The 23,887-nt window shown below is 42.5% G+C and overlaps 1 protein-coding gene across 1 annotated transcript; it reads right to left on the minus strand.

Moving 5' to 3' along the window:
* Positions 1 to 1,423: 1,423 nt before the first annotated feature.
* KEL (Kell metallo-endopeptidase (Kell blood group)) lies at positions 1,424 to 21,946 on the minus strand. The gene is made up of 18 exons (XM_009899632.2): positions 21,806 to 21,946; positions 18,340 to 18,478; positions 16,764 to 16,967; positions 16,064 to 16,188; positions 15,046 to 15,192; positions 13,740 to 13,802; positions 12,689 to 12,877; positions 11,550 to 11,695; positions 10,005 to 10,128; positions 9,391 to 9,501; positions 7,955 to 8,053; positions 7,338 to 7,415; positions 6,797 to 6,900; positions 5,646 to 5,756; positions 4,231 to 4,298; positions 3,842 to 3,999; positions 2,913 to 3,008; positions 1,424 to 1,674 (listed from the first exon to the last, which is right to left on the minus strand). Exons 1-18 carry the CDS (start codon positions 21,821 to 21,823, stop codon positions 1,498 to 1,500), a joined length of 2,157 nt encoding a protein of 718 aa, XP_009897934.1. The 5' UTR covers positions 21,824 to 21,946; the 3' UTR covers positions 1,424 to 1,497.
* Between the last annotated feature and the right edge of the window lie 1,941 nt (positions 21,947 to 23,887).

Below are 23,887 nucleotides of genomic sequence, written 5' to 3' on the forward strand. Positions count from 1 at the left end.
TTGCTTTTTCTACATGAAGAAGCTAAGTAGTCTGAGTACACTGAGATAACTTCTGCATTAAACAGAAAGTGTGGTACAATGACAGTTGGTATCAGCATCTAAATCAAAACCAGCTTGGACATGCTTCCAGGACAAAGGTGCTTAAAGAAGTCAAGCAATAGTATACCCTGGTTAAATGGTGGAGATAAGACCAAACACCATTCAAAAATTGGTTTGTTTGGGGTTTTGCCTTTGTTTTCTTTAATGATGGGTAAGTAAATTATCTTGAGGTATTGTTATTTTTGACTTGTGACACTCAGTACAGACACAGAACAAACGAACAGCCCTGGTCAGAAAGAGTTTTCAATCAAAGGATTCTTTTTTCTCTGAGGTAAACATTTTATTAATATTATAGTTAAGTAATTAAAATTAAATCACCCAGCAGTCTGTTCGTGGAAAATACTGTGCTGGGCAGTACTTGGGAAGGAGTAACACAGTCTTGTGGGTTGACACAATTTTACAATGCTTATATTGATAAGAGATATTTCCACTTGTCATCATCTATTCCACAAACGACCTCCAGGTAAGCCAATATAGTATGGAAAATCCAAACACTCCCACAATCAAGAACAGTTTGAAGTGTATGCAGAAGGTAGGAGTATGTTGTACACTTATTAACTTTGGTAAATCTTAGAGCATTAGTATAAGTTTTCTAATTATCAGAACTGGAAATTGATGTAGTTACTAGCTTGCTCTCGAGAATGTGCTTTAAGCACTTCCCTTGCTACCCTAAAATGTATTACTACTTACTCTTGTTTTCCTCTAAAGTAAATTCATACCTAAAATTCAGTTTCAAGTAGAAAGTAAAATCCTACAGCAGCTTTAGTCCTCTGAATGCTAAGTGTTTACAAACAGAGAGGAGAGATAATCTTATCTTTTGGGATAAGTGAATCAGGTTCAGGATCCAAAGAAGTTCTTGGAATTCTAATTGCTCAGTCTTCAGAAACTTGCAGAAACCCTGGTGACTGCCCCATACTCCACTCTCTACCATACCTTCAAATCTACATAGAGCTTCCCTAAGAGCCAATCTTCTATGAACAAGTCTTAGAGCCCCAGCTTATTGCCCTGTCCATGCAACATGACTACAAGGCTGCTGGAGTAGACAGAGCAGTGCCCTGAACAGAGACACTAATAATGTAACAGTCCTGTTTACAGCTCCTCAGGAGCTGTGGTCTGCTAGACACTGGCTAGTCGTCTTTCTGCCCTGGGACTTGCTCATCTCTAGAGCTGTCACACCTGAGACAGAGTGGTGAGAGCAGCAGGAGGAGACCCTCTTCCCTTAAGAGCTCACTTCAAGAATTTTGCTGCCATCAACTGCTGAGAAACAAATAACAAGAAAAAGGAAGGTAGAAGAGTGGAAAAGAGCACCCTAAGGGTGCTGAGAAGATGGTCATACTTTCATTGCTCAAGCCTTCCTCTCCCTGGGATCATATCTCTCTTCATCCCTTTCCTTGTAGGTTACCAGATGTGACACTTCTTGTCTGGGTTCATTGGGGTTCCACTGAGACAGTGGAAGTGCTTGGCAAAATCCTGGCTATTGCTGATAGGCCCACAGACACGAAGTGGCAGGGGACTGTGCAGATCCGTGTTCAGGGAGGACTGTAGTTTCTCAGGATCCAGGTGTCCACACATTGCCTGAAAGGAATCAAAACAGAAAAGTCATTTTGGCTGGAAGTCCTCATATGAACAGACTTAAGGCAAATCATACCTCTGCACATGTGACTGAAGCTGCTGGAGTAACAGAGAAAGCATGGCATGGGTGCCAACAATGTTCAGCTCTTTCTCTTCACTACCTTAATTTTCTACTCTTTTCCCTTTCCCAATGTTCTTATTTGACAAGCCAACTTCTCTTTTCCTATACTGTGTAGTTCAAAAGACAAGGAATTTAGATCACCTTGGAATTTAAAGCTCATGCATCTTGAACTTAATTTAAAATAATACAGCTGTAGTCTCAGTATCTAGATTCAGCTTCTTAAGCAAAAGTAATGAGTTCTCATCAAGAAAGGGGAGCACTGACACAGCATCCCATCGCTGCTTGAGAGATGGGGGGAAGGTTAAGTGACTTTACTGGTGTTGCACTGGCAATCTAAGTCTTCAGCCCTGTTAGTTAAGCCTTTATTCATTGACAAACGATGCAGTAACTGCCAGATAGCCTCTGAAATGCAAATCTTGCCACCAAGACCCAGCAATTTGTGATTCCAGAACGGCTTTTCTACAGGTTGCTCTGAGCTAATGTTGACACATGCACAATTTTTTCCCTTAGCACAGTTACAGGGGCTCGTAAAGGTGTGACTTCTGGGGAGAGAAACCCAATGATCTGGCCTGAGAAACTCAGCTGCACTACAGTGCACAACTTTGCACAAATCCTTAAACCAGGTTCCCAGAGAAATTGCAAACAATGTGGAGATGTTCTTCTAGTTCTTTCTTTCACTATCAGTCACCTAGAATGACATGACATCTGGCTATTCACCATGACAGAGACACAGCTGAAGAGATGCATGCCTTTCCCAGTCAAATTCTACTTTCCATGTGTTAAGATTGCTCCCAAAAGCAAAAAGCACCCAGAAGCCAGGAATGAAGCATGCTTTCTCTGGCACAGCTTGTCTGCTACAACTTAATTTTGGTAGATTTCAGAGTTTTGTAAAAGATATAATTGCAGACAAGCCCTAAGTTAGCTCTGAGACCTGTAACAGGTTAGGGGCCCTATTGGTGAAGTTTAGCTTTCTAAAGAAGATTCTCCATCTCCCAGAAACAGCCATTCCCAGTTCTGTGAACAGGGAGAAAAGTGATTGAACATTGAAAAAGACAGTATGTGATAATGTAGAAGACAATGGAGAGTAAGAGAGACACGTGGCTAGCTTAGAATTCATTACGTGAGCAAAACTGAGGTAGAAAAGCTGGTCAGAAGAAAGTCCAATCCTGGGTAAATTCTTCTCTTCTTTGTACTTTTTCATCCAATTCTTATAAGCCTGTGGAGAGAGGAGATTGATTAATAATAACTCTTCCTCCAGATGAAGTCCCAAACCCACATTTTTTGTTGATAAAAATACATAAATCTAATACATATTTAGTAAATGAGCAAGTTTGTATCTCTCCTCACCCTGAGGCTCCCTGCTGCTGGCCATGCCCATAATGACTCTAAGATGGGAGAACCACAACGTAACCCTTTTGCATCCCATTTCTGACAGTCCCCATCCTCATAACAGAGGTGTGGTGACTACACTGTGAAAAAATGAATCTCACTTTCAAAGAAACTCACAAGTATTTGACTAAAAATCAAAAGATTACCTCCCAGCATTCTTTGTGTAAGAATATAACAAATACCACCTGAGACCTAGACACCTTAGGGCACTGTACTAATTAAACTGAACTGCGTCGGAAATGCTGACCTGCATCAGAAAATGCAAACTTCCTCTCCAAAGTATTGCTGAGAACATCATTATGGCATCATCTGATCACTGCACAGAATTCTGGTTCCTGTCTCAGCTTAGTTCCTCAGGTATAACATAAAGATATAAATAATAACATGCTTTGGTGTGCAGAACATAAATGGGGAAGAAAGCCCCACCCCAGAGATGGTGAAGGTGAGAAGTGGTCTTACAAGGAAGTAATGAGATTATGAATAGAGCTTTGTGGGGAATAGCAGATGCTTTGTCAGGAATAGCAGACAACATGCAGGGTACATGATACTCTGGCACAGGTGTGCAAGAAATCCAGATCTGGAGCAGCTGAGCAATCTTGTGACATGGCAGTTGAGTTGTGTGGTGAGACTGAGAGCAGAAGAGCAAGCAGACCACAATACCTGGTAAGCAATGGTGAGCCCTCCAGTGTCAGCTGTGTTCTCCAAGAGTGTAAAAGTACCATTGACCTTGATGTCAAAGCTTTCATACTGTTCAACCAAGCAGTCTATTGAGCTCTGTAGTGCACTCCTGTTGCATGTAGAACAGCCCCCAGGCAGCACTGTGGAGAAAAAAAAAAGGGTTCTAGGAAGCAAAGGTACTTCAGGCATTCACCTCACAGTGAACATAGACTTTTCTTAGTGAGAATGGCCTGGAATGGGTTTTCCTTAACTTCATCTACCTTCCTGATAGAGGAACCCCTGAAATAGGGACCAAAATTTAAGATCCCCTGAAAAAAATTATCCATGAGGGCCTAGAAGCATGAAAGGAAGACACCGGAGCTGGTACCCACCATAATGATAGAATGCATGTAGAAGTTCATGTGCCATGAAGACCCCAATGGCTCCAAAGTTCACAGCACTGAAAAATAAACATTAAAGAGTGGGTTTGAAAACAAACAACAACAACAAAAAAGGGCAGGTAAACATTCTTCATAGCCACTGAGCACAGCTGTGGTCTGCACAGGAGCATTCTATTCTGAGGGCACAGGAACACCTTCTATTTATTGTGTATGCTGCTGATGTGGTACACTGTAAAAATGCAAATCCAAGTGTAAATTACTCCAACCGATGCTTAGCAGTATACTACAGGCTTGCACTGAAGTGTTCCCAGCTCATAACCATCAAAATAATGAAGAGTCTCTCCTTATTAACTCTACTGACATGGACTGTTGTTGAGAAATGGCCCTATTTACCCACTGCTGCTTGAATGCTGCAAGAGCAGGATGGCTGGAGATTTAATCTTGCAACAGCTCTCTAGTGAGAAGTGATAAATAAAACTGGCAAGACAGAGTAAAATCCTGAAGGTTTGGCTGCAGTCACCCTGGCCCAGCATTTCTCTACAAGCAAGAGGTTGTCCTAAAGCACTCCAGCAGTCCTTCCCAGTCAGAATTTCTATGATGCCATTAATTTACAACTAGTCACACTAGAGTACATTCACCATGCCTTTCCATATTATGAAATTATGGGCTCATGATTTCATTACACGCACTGATTATTGCTGCTGAGGCATGAAATGATGGTAGTAGATCATCATTACATCACAGGAAACTCACTAGGAGGTAACAAGAACAGAGCAGCTCATCTTTTAGAACTGCTCTTTCAGAAGCTCTGTAGCTAGTAACTTACGATTGTTGCCCAAGAGAAGCTGTGGGTGCCTCATCATTGGAAGTGGTCAAGTTGGATGGGCTTTGAGAGACCCAATGTAGGGAAAGATGTTGCTACGCATGGCAGGGCATTTGGAGTGGGTATCTCCCAAGATCCCTTCCAACCCAAACCATTCTGTGGTTCTCTGATACTTGCACTGCTTTGCTGACTTATTTTAAACTTTCGCCTCACAGTCATTGGCTTTTCTCAGTCAAATTTAAACTTTGGAGCATGGTCTGTGAAAAATGCAATTGTGCCAGTTCACAAAGAGCTGACAAGGTTTGACTTATCAGGCCATTCAACTAGGATGACAGTGAGAAAAACTGGCACTGAGCACAAAAAGAATGAGAAGCTGTAAACACTTTTTCAGAGAGAAAGAATGTGGTGGCAGCCCATGCCACGGGAAGCACTTTCTTTTTCTATTCAAAATTCACACCTCTTTGCCTTGAGAAGCTTTTTCCCTCCCCTTTACCATGATTTTCTGAGATGCAGTAAGAAAGAAGTTAAATATAGTGCATCCAACAGCTTACATTCAGATTCTACTTTTGCAGATACTCCATACCTGGGAAACTCCACATGGAAAAAAGGGCTGCGGAACATTCCAGCAGGGAAGACCACCATGTGGTGCCCTGTTGAGTAGTAGGAATGCACACTCCAGGGGGACACTTGCCAGCTAGAAGCAGAAAAAGAGCAATGAGGGAATGTAGTAACTCCTTGTCTCATACCTTGCTCCTTTCCTCCACTGGGCTTGCACAAGGGTCTGCTCAGCACAACTATTGATAACAGCAGCACCTAGTGATGAAATTCACATTATCTCCAGATAAAGCTCTTTGAAATGAACATTCACTTGTTGACAGGTGGTCAGAGCAACTCAGCTTTCGTACACATCAAGAGATTCACCTTCACAACTCCGCTGTCTAGTAAGTTAGCATTAGTAATCTCCTGTGAAGGCCTGCACAGAATACTCTTCAGGCAGAGTAAGGTCCCAAGTACATCTGTTAGTACTTCCAGCCTCTGAAGCATCCTGTGCTCTGCCTCTGAGGTGACCCTGCTAGCATTCACATCATCACAGTGCTTTGTCATTTGCTTTGCTGCAGAGTCCTGGAGAAGCAGCTATCCTCTTTATACAAGGGTTCACAGGGTGTCTGGGGCTCCCTCTGCAAAGGTGAGGTGTTTTGGTAGCATGAGCTCAGGCTGTGTTCATTTTTGGGACCCAGGCAACAAGAAACACTTGAGCTGGTGAAGGGTCTGGAGGAGCTACCACTGGACTTGATAGAGTTAGACAATGGTTGAACTCAATGATCTTAAAGGTCTTTTACAACTGAAATGATTCTGTGATTCTGTGAGTACAAGACAGGCTGACAGATTCAAGGCTTTTTTTGATCAGGATGCAGCAATGCAGCCTTGTAGCAAAAGACAAGAATATCTTGTGTTGGGAGAAGTGCCACTGGCAGATCAAGAGTGGCTATTATGCCCCTCTCTTCAGTACTGGTAAAAGCACACCTGGAAGTTTTGTGTCCAGTTCAGCCTCCTGTCCTTGCCTGCCCTCCCTCTTTTTCCCCAGGAAAAGACAGATAGAGACATAAAACTGGGCACAGTCCTGAGTGACCTGCTATAGCTGATCCTGCCTTTAGCAAGATGGTTGGACTAGGTTATCTCCACAGGTCCCTTCCAACCTCAGTTAGTCCATGAATATGTGATTCTGACACTTACTCATCCTGTGACTGATGCTGAAGGAGTTTCATGTACAAATTTTCCCTCAGTACTCTCAAGCAAGCCACCACATTGAGGAAAAAAGCATCTTCATTTATCTCCAGCTGGGGGAGGAAACAGGCAATGAGACTGTCTCAGGGCATGAGAGAGGAATGAATTGGAGAGTATGAGAAAAATCTCACAGGTCAAAAAAGGGTTCAACAAAAGCCAAAACAATGGAATACTTGTGGGGTTTTCTCCCCCACTTCTGAAGATCTTTAATTCAAGATATGACAGGAAAGTTATTTGCAGGCCAAACAGAAAATACAAGCAGGTCATCAGCAATCTCTCTAAGCCTAGGCACTCTAAACAGAAGACAGCATAGGCAACAATGTAAAAGCAACAGATAAATGCTCTCTGGAGCCATCCATTCTCAGAAAATGAACAGCAGGAAATAAGCATTGCTCCAGAAGTCAGAGCCTCTTTGAGCAGCAGGCTGCACAGCAGTTTGTGCAGGTAAAGTGCAATAATGAGGCAGGCATGTTTACATTATCGAGCTCACATTCTGATATTCCTGGTTCACTCTGGCAGTCTGCAGTATGTGAGCTGGATAGCCAATCTCCACTTGCAGTGTGGAAACCTGGAATAAAAATAAACAAGCAGAAATGTGATAAATTAGAGTCTTTACATTCTGGAGGTCCTTTTTAAACTCTGGTTCTGAACAGCTCAAATGTGATCTGTGAATCAGCCCTTCAAAATGACAGCTACTTTGTTCTAACAAGACATCTTCTCTTGCTACTCTGCTCTCTTAATTCAATGACCTGAGGCCTAATGGTCTACTCTTATCTTCATGATGTTGTTCTACTCTTTTATCTTCATGGCATTGTTCTCTGGCATTCAGCTTTACAGCTTTTAACCTCTCTAGGTATACCTCAACACAATTCAGAGTACCTGTGGACAACCACTGAGACTCTCTATGTCTACATACCAATGTGTGATCACCTGTATTAAAGGCACTCATAAATCCACCTACAATTTTCATTGTTTCTAAGAAATCCATTTAAGATTGTGTGCCTGTAGAAGCAGGTAGGAATATGTGAAGGTGCAGGCCCCTTTCATTCCTTCTCCAGAGGCTGCAGAGAAAGAAAGGCCTCAGTAACTTCTGCCTTCTGCACGCACCAAGCCTTTAGCCTGTTGGCGAGTCTGTTCATCCATCCACTCCAACTGATCCAGTCGGCTACAGAGGGCATCTTGGATCTCAGAGAACATCTGCTCAGCCTGTAATTCAGAAAAGAAGGCATGGTCAGAACTGCAGAAAAATATCATTTAGGCTTAGCTATCATTTTCCTACAGAATTATTTATTAGGGAGAAATTTAGTTATTCAGTGGTTCCTCACAGTGCTCACCATTTTCTCCCACACCTTTTCATCTTACTTCTCACAATAACTGAGAAGGAAACAATTCTTTTTCATTCAATCCCTGTTGGAATAGGAATGTATCAAGTGATTGATTGCCCCACTTCTTGAGTGAAACAAAAATTCAGTATCCATGACTATTTTGTGCTGGTGTCTTCCTTCCCAAAGTTATGGCACTCTAAGTCACTCCTTCACAAAACCATGTTTGGGTCATTCAGCTTTGTGCTTCACTGCAGATAATCTTAATTTGCCCATTATCTTTTCTTGGGGTTATTTACTCTTGCCACTTCATATATTGCAGACTCTGCTAATGCAGTGCCTATACTAACTTCCCTCAAAAGAAAAAGGAACTCTGATAATCACAGGGGAAAAAAATCTTTTCCACACTGCAGTAAGGTGCTTCTTTTATTGTGGATCCACTCAGTATGTTTTGGCATTGATTTATTTCTGCAAAGCTGCTCATATGATGGATTAATGGCTTTGCAATTGAAATTCTTACTCAAATATGTGAGATTGGTGATGAGTACTGCTAATGCCAGCTGTCATTCCAGAAAGCACACTAAGATTGCTTGCATTTGTACACCTGTCATAAATATTGGTACTGCACACTTGACTTTGCTAAGAGTTGAGGTAAAGACAGTAACTGGTATTTTAGAATAGAATAGAACAGAACAGAACAGAACAGGTTGGAAGAGACCTTCGAGATCATCGTGTCCAACCTATCATCCAACACCACCTAATCAACTAAACCATGCAACCAAGCACCCTATCAAGTCTCCTCCTAAACACCTCCAATGATGGTGATCCCACCACCTCCCTGGGCAGTCTATTCCAATGGGCAATCACTCTCTCTGTGTAGAATTTCTTCCTAACCTCCAGCCTAAACATCCCCTGGCACAGCTTGAGACTGTGTCCTCTTGTTCTGGTGCTGGTTGCCTGGGATAAGAGACCAACCTCTACCTGTCTACAACCTCCCTTCAGGTACTTGTAGACAGTATCGATTATTCTGGCAATGACAGCAACATCTTGTTCTGACATCTTCCTCCCAAAAGGAGCCAAAGTATATAAGAACGGAATTATGTGAAAAGATGTAAAACCTACACTTGATTTTCCTGCTCTGGTGCAGTCTTAAGCTGACATGTCAAAAAAAGAAAGAGTTGAAGTCAAGCTATGCTTGGGGTTAAGACGATGAATACCTACAAGTTTCTTGGTCTGCTGAGGGAAAATTTCTTGCACAATCATGTGCCCTAGAACTGGTTCAAAGAAAGAGCTGGTGTCAGTCAAGCACTTCCTCCACCGCTCAGCAGGGATCTGTAAACAGAGAAAGAAACAGGTGCGAGAGTAAGGACAAAGAGACAAGCAGACAGGAAAAGGATACATAAACACAGCAACATAAACACTGCTGTCTAAAAGGGGCCGCAGCCAGGGGAAGTGATGTACCTCTGTTTAGCTACTTCAGAAAACTTGAATCAAAACAAACATTGATTGCTTTACTGTTTACTCCACTTACTTTCACACAAGATGAATATTCCTATGCTAGCTGAAACAAATACATAGAAGAAAGGTGACCATCCTTTCACTGGTCCCTTCTCTACGAGGCAGTGCACTTTGCTCTGTAAAGTTTTGGTGGTCATGTCAGCTCCCACACTGCTTCAAGAAATAACAAGCATTTCATGACCCAGTGAGAGTAGTTTTCCTCTCCAGATCCAAGAAACTCCATCTGGACAAGGCATCAAAGGAACATACCGAAAAAACATGTCCTAGGATGTGCAGCTGCTGGGGAGGCTGAAGAAGATGCCTAAAGGCTAACTCACCATTCTAGATCCCATTTTTCCATAAAGAATCTTAGACAGCTCCAGGCGTGCATCTTGGAATCGACTGTCAAGGGCTGGGGAAAGATTCCCAATCAGACAAACAATCATATAAATGTGAAGGACCCTGTGGGAAAATGACATTTTAAGACTGGAGATTGAAGCCTGGTCACTGTGAACAGAGAGGCATAGCAAATGTCAGAAGCACTATTTAAGGCAGAGGAATCTCAGTAACATGAACGGTGACAACAAAGCCTTCTGAATGAGCTACACTTCAGGCTAGCAAAGCAGAGTGATTTTGCCATGGCTCAGCCAAAGAAACTCTGTCCCCAGAACGCCAAGGCTCAAGGAGTAACTGCAGGCTGGGGCACAGGTTTCTCTATGGGAAGCATTTTTAGGACTGGGTGAAACTTCTTATAGAATAATTTGAGTGCTCTGTGGGATTCTGCCAGGCTAATGGAGTGTTTATGAGAAAGAACAAAGGCAGGGAAACAGAAAAATCATGCTGAATTGGGAGGATCATGCATAGGAAGACAGAGAGGAAATGTGCAAAGGGGGAACAGTTGAGCCTAACCTTCAGGCTTGCTAGGACATCAGTCTGATTGAGCCCTGCATATGGTCATAAGAATCTGTCCTGTCTTGTTAAATAGTGTTCTTACATTATGTTCTGCTCTCTGTGTGGGGGCATGGGATTAGATACTGGAGAGACAAGAAGCCTGAGAGTTGACTGCTGAAGATTTTGACTCAAGCTAGCCACTGAAGTCAGCAGGAGTCTGAGAGTTTGTTATTGGAGAGCCTAGAAGTTTGAACCAACTACTGGAGACATCTTCTTGCATACAAGTGTTTGCCACAGGAAGAGATCAGAGTACCAGCAACCAAAGTAAGGCTACAAGACTCAGGGGCTCATATATACAAGTGCCAGCAGTTGCAGACAGCAAGGGATCTTGGGCCAGCTTCTGGACAGACTGAATATACACTGAGTATGTATATGTACGTAGTTCAGCAGTAGAAACCATCCCTCTCCAGATGGAGAGGTGTGTTAGGATCAGGCTGTCTGAGATTTTCATATTTGTATGAGTGCTATGGGTGCCAGTAAGTGCATTGTATTCCACCTCTGTTGGCCTGGGTGACACATATAGTGATAGATACAGATACAGATCTAGATCTATTAATACCTGTGTACACACACAGTGTGTGCATGTGCAAGCCTCTTGGGAATATTTGCTAAAACTGAACACATCAGCATAGAGCCACAGCAACCTTGCAAATGTTAAGCTTTGGATTCAGCAGACTTCTTTAATTTATGACATTTTAAGTTAGTATTTCTTGAGCCATGAACAACTACAAATGTGAATAGAATAGAATAGAATAGAATAGAATAGAATAGAATAGAATAGAATAGAATAGAATAGAATAGAATAGAATAGAATAGAATAGACCAGGTCAGAAGAGACCTTCGAGATCATCATGTCCACCCTATCATCCAACACCACCCAATCAACTAAACCACACAACCAAGCACAGACTCTGAGGAATAGTGACTCCTACCTTCCCTTGTGCCATTGTTGGATGACCTGTGACATGCCTCTTAAGTAATCCATGTCATGCACTGCAATTGGCTGGGAGAGGTTGATTGGTACAGGATGGAAGACAGCCTGGAGACATGACAGCCAGTCAATAGCAGGTGCTTTTTCCTAGAAGTAAAACAAAGCTTACAAGCTGAACTATGAATCCAAAATGACTGACAAGAGATAATAGGGAAACTGGGATAGTCTCACTAATACTTTTCCCAAGTTAAAGTGTTCCTATATTCCTGGCCTGTATCAGGAACAGTGTGGCTAGCAAGAGCAGGGAGATCATTGTGCCCCTGTACACTGCACTGGTTAGGCCACACCTTGAGTACTGTGTCCAGTTCTGGGCCCCTCAGTTTAGGAAGGAGGTTGACTTGCTGGAAGGTGTCCAGAGAAGGGCAACAAATTTGGTGAGGGGTTTGGAACACAAGCCCTGTGAGGAGAGACTGAGGGAGCTGGGGTTGCTTGGCCTGGAGAAGAGGAGGCTCAGGGGAGACCTTATTGCTTTCTACAACTACCTGAAGGGAGGTTGTAGACAGGCAGGGGCTGGTCTCTTATCCCAGGCAACCAGCACCAGAACAAGAGGACACAGTCTCAAGCTGCACCAGGGGAGGTTCAGACTGGATGTTAGGAAGAAATTCTACACAGAGAGAGTGATTGCCCATTGGAATGGGCTGCCCGGGGAGGTGGTGGAGTCACCATCACTGGAGGTGTTTAGGAGGAGACTTGATAGGGTGCTTGGTTGCATGGTTTAGTTGATTAGGTGGTGTTGGATGATGGGTTGGACACGATGATCTCAAAGGTCTCTTCCAACCTGTTCTATTCTATTCTATTCTATGATGTGGGTATTGATTATAGCACAAGAAGAGAAATTACTCCTTTTTTAAAAAATTGAATTAGCACTGGGGAGGGGAGAGAGAGTTCTGAGCTTGTATAATCCAACTGCTGTCAATAGGAGACTGTAAGTTCATAGGTTATTTAAAGCTCAATAGCCTCCCAAGTGCAAGTTGCAAAGGAATGACATCTAAACAGAGTGTTTGTGTGTCTTTTGGTCTGGTTCCTCAGAGTGTGAATGTCACAAGTAATTGTGCTGCTCGGGTTCTAAGGCATAGGTACCTGTATCTCCCTAATGGTAGTGAGAAAGAAGAGCATCCCCCTCTCTTGTCTTTCCTGCAGTGGGGTAATAGCTTGCTGGAGGTTAGAGATGAAGGACAAGAGAAGGGAAAAGATATCAGGGGGACCATCCTGTGGCCTTCCAAGTAGGATCCCGAGTTTGTTCAGATATGAGAGATACACACGGAGAACCTGCAATACAGAGAACATGACCAGTAGGAGAAAATCAGTCATTCCATCCATTCAACCACCTGCCCAGTCACACAGCTTGACCATGTAAGCTTCAATCACTCTGCTTTCACGTGGAATACAGTTGGCCAAGTAGAGCTCCTCCCTCAGTGAAGAAAGCAGAATTCTCAGAGGGTCCTTTCTGTCTCAGCTAACATTAAATTACATTACATAACATAATCGTTTCAGAGACGTAAACCTGCTGTCTCTAGAGTCAAAGGAGAGAGATCTAATGTAATGTAATGAGCCAGTATTTTTGATGGAGAGAAAATGCCAGCTTGCTTCCATGCTAATGAAGTATCAAAGGAATTTGTAGACAGGCTTCTAAATTCTTTGAATTCTCTTCTGAGAAACTGCTCAGGTTTTAACAAAGTCCAGAAAAATGACAGAGCTGTGATGAAATGAATGTCGTTGCAGGTCAAAGAGTGTGTTTCCCTGGCTGGGGTTAAAACATTTTAAAATAACTTTTAAAATATTAGCTATTCCTCCCCTAAATACACAGATTTTATGTAATGAAGTCTTCCTTTGGACCAGAGCAATTCTTTTTAAGCATTCACTCCAGGTAACACCTGAAGGAAGACCCAGGTTCGTATTACGTAGCAAATCCAAAGGAAAATGATAACACTAGAGGTTTAAAACTTGGCATCTAAATTGGTTACATTTTACAAACTGTCTTTCTGGGAAAGCAGAGGGTTCTGTAGAGTGTTCCTTCTGTAGACATTTTCAGAGGTCACTAACCGTAACCCATGGAAACAGACCACTCTGAACCAGGAGAGCCCTACACCGAGGAGCTATTTTTACCTTTCTTCAGCCTCTGATATGTTACCTCAAGATAATTGGTCTCTTTGAGTTTACTCTCATGTGGCATCTCGAACTCAGGATGGTCAATCTGCAAACAGGAGAAACACATTGCTGCACTGCTGCACTGGAAATGTGAGGGTGTGCTGAACAGGCAGCCTTACTTCCAGTGTCACAGCATTTAGATTGCATTTTACTTCTGGAGAAGGCATACTAAGCAGTTTGGGGGGATCTGAAGCTCATTTGCAAGCTCATTGCAAATCTGCAGAGACTGATATTCAAATGTAAATCACATCATGACATATTTTGACACAACGCACTGGTTTTGGCTGGGACAAGAGTTAAATCTTTTCCATAGTAGCTTGTGTGGGGCTGTGTTTTGGACTTGTGACTAGGACAGTGTTGATAACCCTGGGCTTTTTAAGCTGCTGCTGAGCAATGCTTGCACAGTCAAAGCCTTTTCTGTTTCTTTTAGCCTTGCCAGTGAGGAAGCTGAGGGTGGACAAAAGGTTGGGAGGGGACAACAAACCCCAACTGACCAAAGGGATATTCCATACTGTGTGTCACCATACTGAGCCATAAAAGTGGAGAAGGTTGGCTGGGACTGCCATTGTTTGGGAACTGACTGGCAGCGGTTGGTTGGTGGTGAGCAATTTGGGCCTTTTTTTGCATCACTTCTTTTTGTTGGTTTGTCTAAATATTAAACTGTCTTTTTATTTCCACCCACGAGTTTTCATACTTCCACCTTTCTGATCTTCTTCCTCATCTCACAGAGGAGTTAATGAATGAGCAGCTCTGTGGTGCTTAGCTGCCTACCAGACTTAACCCACCACAGGAAGCTGCAAAATTCACAGGACTCTGTGTGTGTTAAATACTGACACTTTGAGTCAGTTATTGTACCAGTAGCACCCCTAAACACAGAAAGAAATGGACATTTCCACAATGAAGTACAATCTGCACTGTCAGACAGAAGAGAAGAGAGGAAGCATGCAATTTATTCTTCCTCATCTGCTCAATTTCCAGAAATAAGGGCTGGAATGTGCTGCCCAGGGAGGTGAAGTCACCATCCCTGGAGGGGTTCAAGAGGGCATTGGACGTGGCACCTGGTGCCATGGCCTAGTCATGAGGTTTGTGGTGACAGGTTGGACTTGATGATCTTTGAGGTCTCTTCCAACCTTGGTGATACTGTGAAACAGTGAAAAAATCAGGAAGCTTACTGACATTTAGGAAAACATTCTCTAGAGAGGAACATAGGTTTAACTTGAGCAATCCTGGCTCTCATGGGCTGTGTAACTGACTCTTTATTCCCCATATTCTTTCTTTAGTTCACTCACTTGAATGATATTGGTCTTGAGGTCAAAAGGACTGGGTCCCACATACACTCTGAAGAAAGGAAAGGTACCGTATCTGCCCATGAGAATTTGGAGAGTTTCATTAAAATCTTTTGCTTTGCCTGCATCTGTGATATTCCATCCACCAATCTAGAGAGGGAGAGAGACAGCATGAAAATAGGTGAGAAACCACTTGTTTGATGCATATATGCAAAAGCTTTGTTTTAGTCCTATTAGCTCACTCATTTTGACAACTGAGAAGCAACAGAATAAATAGCAGCGACGGAAACTCAGAAAGATTGCTACATACGTTGTTGGCTTTAAAAGGATCGTGCACCTAAGCAAAGCAATAAACTGCAAAATGACAACAGGGAAAGGAATTATAATCATCAACAGAACATGGTGTCCAGGAAAAAAGGCAAGAGGGAAGAGGAAGGAGGTCTAATTTTTCTAAATCCAGAAAGACAATCAGCTAGATCCACCTCCTCAACCAGCAATTCACAGATGGGCCTACAGTCACTCTTCCTTCTGCTAGAGGAGTCTAGATCCTCTTGAAAACAGGGCATAAATAGTCTTTGCTGGCAGAAAGATGTACAACCCTCCCTGGCACTGAAAGGAGTCTCCCAGAATGGAAAGAGAAACATTTTCTGCTTTAAGTCTGGAGTAATGGATGACCATCAAATCTCACACAAAATTTCCACCTGTTTTGCAAGATGTTCCCTAATCTGTAAATTGGATCCTGTTGAACTGAGATTGAAAGTGAATCCTCTTCACAGTCTGGGAGTTTGTACAGAAATAACTAATGTATAAGGCCATCAGGAAAGAGTCAGGTACCTCACATCAGAAAATCAAATTTTGAAGCAGCATTTAAAGCTAGAAGATTTATCACTTAGAAGTTGTTTTGTTAACCATGAGCTTATTCCAGGGACATATGTTAGCAAAATTCCATCATGCAGGACTATATGACTAACTTCACACTTTCCTTATCATCTGGAAGGAGAGGAAATACACAAATATTCACCTGATTTAGGAGGTCCTTCAGTGGTTGACTTCCTTGGGATTCTATCTGTCTGGTGTTCATGCAGGAGCGATAGAACTGGATTGCTTTCTCCTTGGCTGAGCCTCTTATCCCAAGCTGTGGGCCCTCTGGAGAAAAACCCAAAGATTAAAAGCTATAGAAGTAGTTAAGAAAACCCCATTGGGGCAGTGTCAGAGAAAGGTTGTGAGAAAATATTATACTGCACTTTGACTGACACCAATTCAGTAAATGCAGCCATACTTCCAACAGCTACTCAAAGCGAGAGACCTAGTGCCATGACTCCTGAAGCCAGGTATGTGAGCATCTTTGCATTGGAACAGCCCCACAGCAGGCAGGGAGTGTGCACCTAAGCTTCAGTTCCATGTGGCAGCATGTAACCAGACTGCACACTCAGGCAGGCACAGCAGGAAGGGTCTGCTTTTGCAAGGCAACAGGAAAATGGTTTGAGTTGCTGCCAGAATTTTGAAGTGTGACTTTCATCACTTGACAAGAGGATCTAAAATGTTTAAGATGCAGCTATTGTAATGTGACATGCTCGAGAATAAATCTATACCTGTAATGACAGGAGAATGAAGAGACTGGACTCAGTCCCTGTTAGAAATGAGTGTACTCTCAGTTACCAGCATTCTCAGCTCTGACTGAGGCAGATGCTGAAGGTAATATGCCACTCATTTAGTCCTACCTAAAAGCCTTTTCAGGATCAGCTGGTTTTCTTCCAACAACACATCAAACACATTCAGTGACTCTTCTGTGGTTCGGGTTGAGTCTTTGCCTTCCCAGCTGCCACAGGCATATTTGTAGAAATCCTCACAGGGGTCTACAGATATATTCCTAGAATTCAGGAGTCTGACCAACAATGTAGGACCCACCCCGACATCACAGGATCCTGTGCAGGAAGTAAATAGGAGAGAACTGAGCAGTGAGAGTAAAGTGAGAACAATTGCAAACAAAAGCCACTGAGGAGCTATCTGTGGGACATTTGCCCCGAGAGATTTAATTTTGTACAAATTCCTTTGCTTGCAGATTGTTCAATTCCCTGTAAATTTTTGCTGTGTCTGGAACAAAGTGTGTTCTGCCTTTCAATTCCCAGGAAGACTGCCTTTGCACTTCATAGGAACATTCTTTACATAAAGAACAAGTGATCAGTGCAAAGGCGCTGCCTTCTGTTCATACTGTCCAGGCAGTCACCAGTTGGATTTTTCTGCCTTCTCAGAATGACAAACAAGAAGCAACTGATGGTGTCATCACATGAAGAAAAAGAAGGACATGTCACAGAGAAAGTAAGGAGATGAAAACATGAAGGGAGATGTTTGGAGAAGTTCAAGTATGGGAAACATTTCTCCACAATGACATTTGTTAGAACAAGACAAAGACTTCCCAGTACATTTTGTTTGATCTCAAACTCCCTCGGTCTAAGCTGCTGCCTGTCAATGGACACATGGTCTCATTTTGGTTCATTTGTCTTGTATCAACATCAAATCAGATCAATCATATACTGAAATAAGCCACTTGTAAATCAAAGTAAAACTTTCCATACTGTGGTTGCAAGAGCTGACATGGAAGAATAAGGTAGGCAGAGAGGAAATAAACAAGATCTAAACTAACAGTTTTCCCTTGGTCTCTGTAGTGAATGGTCTGCAACACCTCATATGGGCCAAGGAGAAATGCTAGGTGAAGAGTCAATAATGTTGGTCTGTATCCACCAATATCAATGCACCTTCAGTATTGAGCATTCTATATACACAAACTTGGACCACTCTGCAGACAGCTGTTCAGATTTGAAAGGCATATGAATACTCCTGCTCTATTCTCAGAGTTCATCTATTAGCAAGAGATTATGACTTTTCTTTTTTGCACTGTGACTGCTCTGGTCTGCAGTAGAAAATTATGCTTATTCATGTGGAGATGGAAGGGTGTAGGAAGAGCTCCAGATCTCAGATTCCAGTTTCCTACAGGGGACTACATATGGAGCATGACAAGATGGTGAGTGGCAAGACAATATAACAATGCTCTTCCACAAAACTGGGCCAAGGCAGGCAGAGAAGGAGGATAGGTGTGGAAATCTCTCTCCGCTATGACTTAAGGAAGAGGCATTACCATGTAGGTTTTTTACACTGGTGTTACAATTCCTTGAGACTCCAAAATCCTGCTCTTAACATAAATGCTAAGCCTAATACACAATAGAGGCAGATAGGAGAAAAATGGGTCTTACAAATGGGGTGGATGAGGAGCAGGGGAAAGGATATCCCACATTATACCTAGACCACAAGTCATCATGATGTAGGTGATAAGCAGTGTAAAGCCAATGAGAGCACTGAGAAGTGTGCACAGAAGTAGGCCTTTTCCCTGAAGGCATCGTTCTTTCTTTGCACCTGTTCTCAGCTCCTGGTCACAGGTCTGAAGAGAGAAAAATAGACAAACAGAAAATGGGAAGAAAGAAAAATCATGTTAAAATTAGCACTGGTCATATAATCCATCTTCCACCTAATCTGCCTGAAAATAATTCACAGGACTAGTGCCAGAATGCCAATGGTCATCTGATTCGAGCTGTCTGTACTCCCAGGAGCATTCAGATCTTCATTTCCCTGTCTTGTCCAGATACAGCTGTTGCACAATGAAATGTATTACGCATCAAATAGCCAGCTTGCCATGAGGAGGTCTGGCCCTCCTTCTGGTTTATGGAATCACCTTACATATGCCTCCTGAAGATATCAAAACCTTTTTGAGCCCATAAGGGCAACAACAGGATGTTTGGGACTGGTGGTTCTTTCTTCTTACAGTTTAGCAACCTGAGCAATAATTTCATATCTCTCCTCAATAAGTAACTCCTACATTTTAAGCTATCTAGTCCAGCTCAAATAGACGAAAAGATTTGCCCTATTATATAAACTGTAGTAATGTGCAGGTCACAGAGATGATCTTGTATATAGACAAGTTTTATCTCACTTAAATATAGCTGTGTACATAATCAAGGTGTGTCTTTTTAGTCAGTGGAGAATGCTAGATACCTTCTGAGTACAGCTTCTATTTGGAACAGGGAAAGAGGAGGCCACAAAATGATCCAAGGGCTGGAACCCCTCTGCCACTGAGGACAGGCTGAGACAGTTGGTGCTTTTCAGCCTGAAGAAGGCAGCCCAGGGAGACCTTTCAGTACTTAAAGGAGGACAATGAGGAAGATCAGGACAGACTGGTTAGCAGGGCCTCTTGTGACAGCTCAAGGGGTAGTGGTTTAAAATGAAAAGAGGAGAGGTTCAGACAACATACAAGAAGGAATTTTCTATGCTGAGGGTAGCCCAGGTTGCCTAGAGAGGTGGTAGATGTCCCATCCCTGGGAACGTTCAAGGCCAGCTTGGACGAGGCTCTGAGCAACACGATCCTATTAAAGATAACCCTGCTCACTGTAGAGGGGTTTGACCTTTAAATGTCCCTTTCGGCACAAAACATTCAATGATTCTATGATGATTCTGTGATTCATCATTCAACTTGCATGAAGCAGAAGCACTTTATGATAAATTCTGAGACCTGGTTGCCTCAGCCAAAATGCTCTATGTAGAGACAAGGGAATAGTTTGAACAAGCCTCTGGAAAAGAATAAAGAGGCTCCACCCTCTGATGGAGTTTTTCCTCCTGGGGTTCCCTTATGAGCAGGTGAGAAGAAGGATTAATATTCACATGAAACTGAAGGTGAATGCAGTGTCCAGTGCACTAGCAGTTATTCCATGCTCTCTTCTAAAAATGTGTGAGATTTCAGATTGAAATGGCTTTCCTGTAGCTAAGTGGAATCAAATGCCTGCAATTTCATTAAAAGCTGACTACTAATTAATTGTCCTCAAATATGAAATGAGTAATTTTGAATTTATGTACTACATGAAACATCCAATTCAAACGTGAGCTTGCCACAGGCTAGCAGCACTGGAGAGGTAATGGTATGACTAAAGAAAGAACTACTTGATGAAACTAAATCAGCCAAAGGATTTGATTTTCCTTCACCATCTCCTTCTTTCTCTTAGCTCTTCCCGACCTCTGCAGGAAGGCTGAAGTTCCCTACCTTGCATTTAGAATATAGAATATAGAATAAATCAGGTTGGAAGAGACCTTCAAGATCATTGTGTCCAACCCATCAACCAATCCAACCCACCTAAACAACTAAACCATGGCACCAAGCACCCTATCAAGTCTCCTCCTGAACACCTCCAATGATGGTGACTCCACCACATCCCCGGGCAGTCCATTCCAATGGCCAATCTCTCTTTCTATGAAGAACTTCTTCCTAACATCCAGCCTAAACCTCCCCTGGCACAGCCTGAGACTGTGTCCTCTTGTTCTGGTGCTGGCTGCCTGGGAGAAGAGACCAGCCTCCACCTGTCTACAACTTCCCTTCAGGTAGTTGTAGAGAGCAATAAGGTCACCCCTGAGTCTCCTCCTCTCCAGGCTAAGCAACCCCAGCTCCCTCAGTCTCTCCCCATAGGGCTTGTGTTCCAAACCCCTCACCATCTCCGTTGCCCTTCTCTGGACTCGTTCATTTAGTACTGCTGTAGAAGAATAAGCATGCAATTTTGGTGAAAATCAATTAAATTAAAAGAAGGGGATCAAATGCAGGGAGAAGCGGAGTTATCTTTTGTAACTATTTACCAGACAATTCATGGGTATTATTTTTTCTTCCAGTAGATTATTCATTAATTACTGACTTTGGCTGCTCCCCAAATTGCGTTTACCGTATCAGTAGTGTCAATGACACGTTTTCAGGCTAATACTCCCAAAACCCTCAACATTTTCTTAAATTCATCTTTTGTCAGCAAGCACAGAAGCAAGCACACCAAAGGCTATTTCAGAAATAATATTTCAGTACCTGCCAACAGGAGAAGCTAAACAAAGCTTGCTGAATTGTACTGTGGACTAGTAAAAGTTTGAAGCATAATCATGGCAAAAAAAAAACCAACCCACCCTATTACCTGATCTTTATCACACAGAAGTATAAGGATGGATAGAGAAACTAAAAACATTTGTGCAAATCCTTCAGCCAGAATACTGCAGTAGAGCCACAGGTCTTACAACACAGAACGCCTCTCAGCATAACAAAACACACTCCTTTTATTTCAATGTTATTTAGTTACATAGAAAACCTTACTTGTCTCTTACTTGCCCTTGAATCTTTTTTACATTTTAGCAGCCTTGGGCTAACAGCTCTGTTCAGTGTGGTTTGCCTGTAAGCATGCAATTAACACTTTGCTAGCTATTTATACAGGACTTCAAAGCAGGAAAAGGATACTGCACTGTGTGGAGAGTAATTAGGCTTACTGTGTCATCCTCACATTCAGAAAACCACGTTGTGGTTACCCCCAGTTATTTGTGGTTAAAAGCATTTGCACATCTCTGCATAAGTGCTTTCTTAAGATAATTTGTTGGAAATAATAGAGGTACAGCAAAAGATCCAAATAATCATACGACAATGATTATTATTACCTATTGGTCAATGCTTCAAACAGATCTGCATACAGTCTCAGAAGGACCATTAGGATGGATAACAGGAAGGGCAAGAACCCCTAAGTCCTCACACTACATCCTACATCATCAATTCTGATCCCCTTCTGGATGCAAACTGTCAATAAGTCAATTTCTCCAGTTCTCTAGGGCAACAAGCAGTGCAGCTGTGACGTGGGGAATAAAAGAAGAGGGGTTCAACAGAGATACCTTAGCAGGCTGCAAAACAAGCCTATTTCCTTACCTCTGGAAGAGTCGTCATCCTTGTCACTGAGCAGGCTTTGCTCTTGTGCTCCCCACAGCTGTCACTGTTTACTTGTTTACTATCAGTCCTCTGCTCCAAGACACACCACTGAGTTCAGAGACAATCTCTTCTTCCCAGCTTGACTGATTGCTGTGTGGAGCAGAAAAGTAAGGGGAAAAGGAGAAAAATGCTGTCCAGAAAATAGGAGGGAGGGAAATGGATAAGTTTCTGCGACTCTCCACCCACCTTCTCTTTCTGGTACCTCTGCTTCTCATAAACCTGTGGTGGCTTGTTTTTTGGGGTTTTTTGTTGTTGTTCCCTTCTGCCTCTCCCTGTGACCTGTGTGTCTTTATGTCTCCTGGAGCTGCCCTGGAATATTTTTGAACAGAAGTATGTGATTCTTTATCTCCCCCAGCCTCTTCTCAACCATTTGCTGCTACTTTTCTCTCCAACAACCCTATTATCCTGCCCAGCCAACAAGCCTGTTTGGCTCTGATATTTTCACTGCTGCTGGCCTCTTTCAACCTGCTGCTCTGGGGTCTGGAGGCTTCTGCCTATTGCAAGATATGGATCCCAGAGCTCCTCCTTCCACAAAGAAAGGCCAGCATGCTCACTTTCTTTTTGCTTTCTCTCCGCAGACATCCAAAACCCATTCAAGGGGCAAATAAATCATTCATTACTGATTCTATTTGCAACTGTTCATTGTTTCTCAGGTGATTGCCATCTTGTGTGTCTTCACTTCCATAGGGATGCCTATTGTAAAGATTTGGGAGGGAAGTTTCTCTGCTTTGAGGACTAGGAACCTGGATCACTTCCCTGAGACATTAAAAACTAAGTAGTGAACATTGGGAGTTGAGGCTTTCTTGAGTGGCAGCTGGGAGCCAAGAGAGATGGAGGAGACCACTTTGGAATCAGCTTCCAAAATTACAGAAAGGAGCAGAATACCAGAACAGCACTGTTTAGCTCCCCGCTCTGCTAGACTCTCAGGGAAGTCTGATGTCTTGGTTCACTAGTCTGAAGATAATTAGATATCTGTTCAACTGTTCAGATCTTCCCAGAGCTTTGGTCTCTCTCCTAAAGTCCAAGTCTTTCCACCTTCATCAATCTGATATTTTTTTTTCCTGTTCCTGTAGTTCTTGCACATTGTTTGATATCTTTGATTATACAATGATCACAGACTTCTTAGATGGCTGAAACCAGTTACTCACTCTCAATTCTTTCTACCTCTCAGTTTACTGGTAGCTCTATATTTCCACAACAGCTCTTAATGCTTTTTAAGTGATCCTTGCTGACCTTTATTTCCTTGTGGTAAATCACTTCCCTTCAGCTTAACATCAGAATCAAATTTGCAAATACTTGTTGCATGAATGATTGAGATTCAGCACAGTAGAAGTATCAAGACCCTCTTCTAGCAGTCCCAACCCTTTCATCTTTATGATCCATAATATTCACTATATGTTACAGTGGAGATACCTTTGTAAACTGACTGGACACGTTTGTTCATGGCAAGAAACAATTTATTTATTTGTCTTACCTATGTGTCTGAATTCTTCCCTGTTCGTAATTACATCATCTAACAGCTTCCAGGCTTTAAATAAGTGATTTTTTTACCTCTATTTTCTCTAATGAGCACAACCTAGGCTTTAAAACCTCTCTGGGCAAGCAGAAATTTTATCCTTTTTTTATTAGAAAATGGCTATGATTATTTTGTACATAATGTGATTTAAATTAAAGCAAGTGTTGAAGTATTCAGCTTTAAAATGAAACTTGAGAAGACTGAAAAAGCCTTTTGGTCAGTATGTCCATGGGATTTGATTGGAGTTAACATGGTTTTATGAGCCAGCATCTGTTGAACGTGTCCTTTACCTGTTCTTGATAAAATGCAAACTTCCTGCATAATTTGACAAAATGTTGGTACTGCCCCCACTGTATGGATTGTCCCACACAGCCATGTGGGTATGGAAGCCTGCAGGTTTGGTGCCACAGGACAATGCAGCAGCGTCTGTATGCATTTCAGTGTTGAAGAAGGCAGCTGCACAATGGCAGTTTGCAGTACAAGGTCCTTATTGAATGTACAACCTG

This window comes from Dryobates pubescens, chromosome 15 (genome assembly GCF_014839835.1).
Source record: "Dryobates pubescens isolate bDryPub1 chromosome 15, bDryPub1.pri, whole genome shotgun sequence".
Classification (NCBI taxonomy): domain Eukaryota; kingdom Metazoa; phylum Chordata; class Aves; order Piciformes; family Picidae; genus Dryobates; species Dryobates pubescens.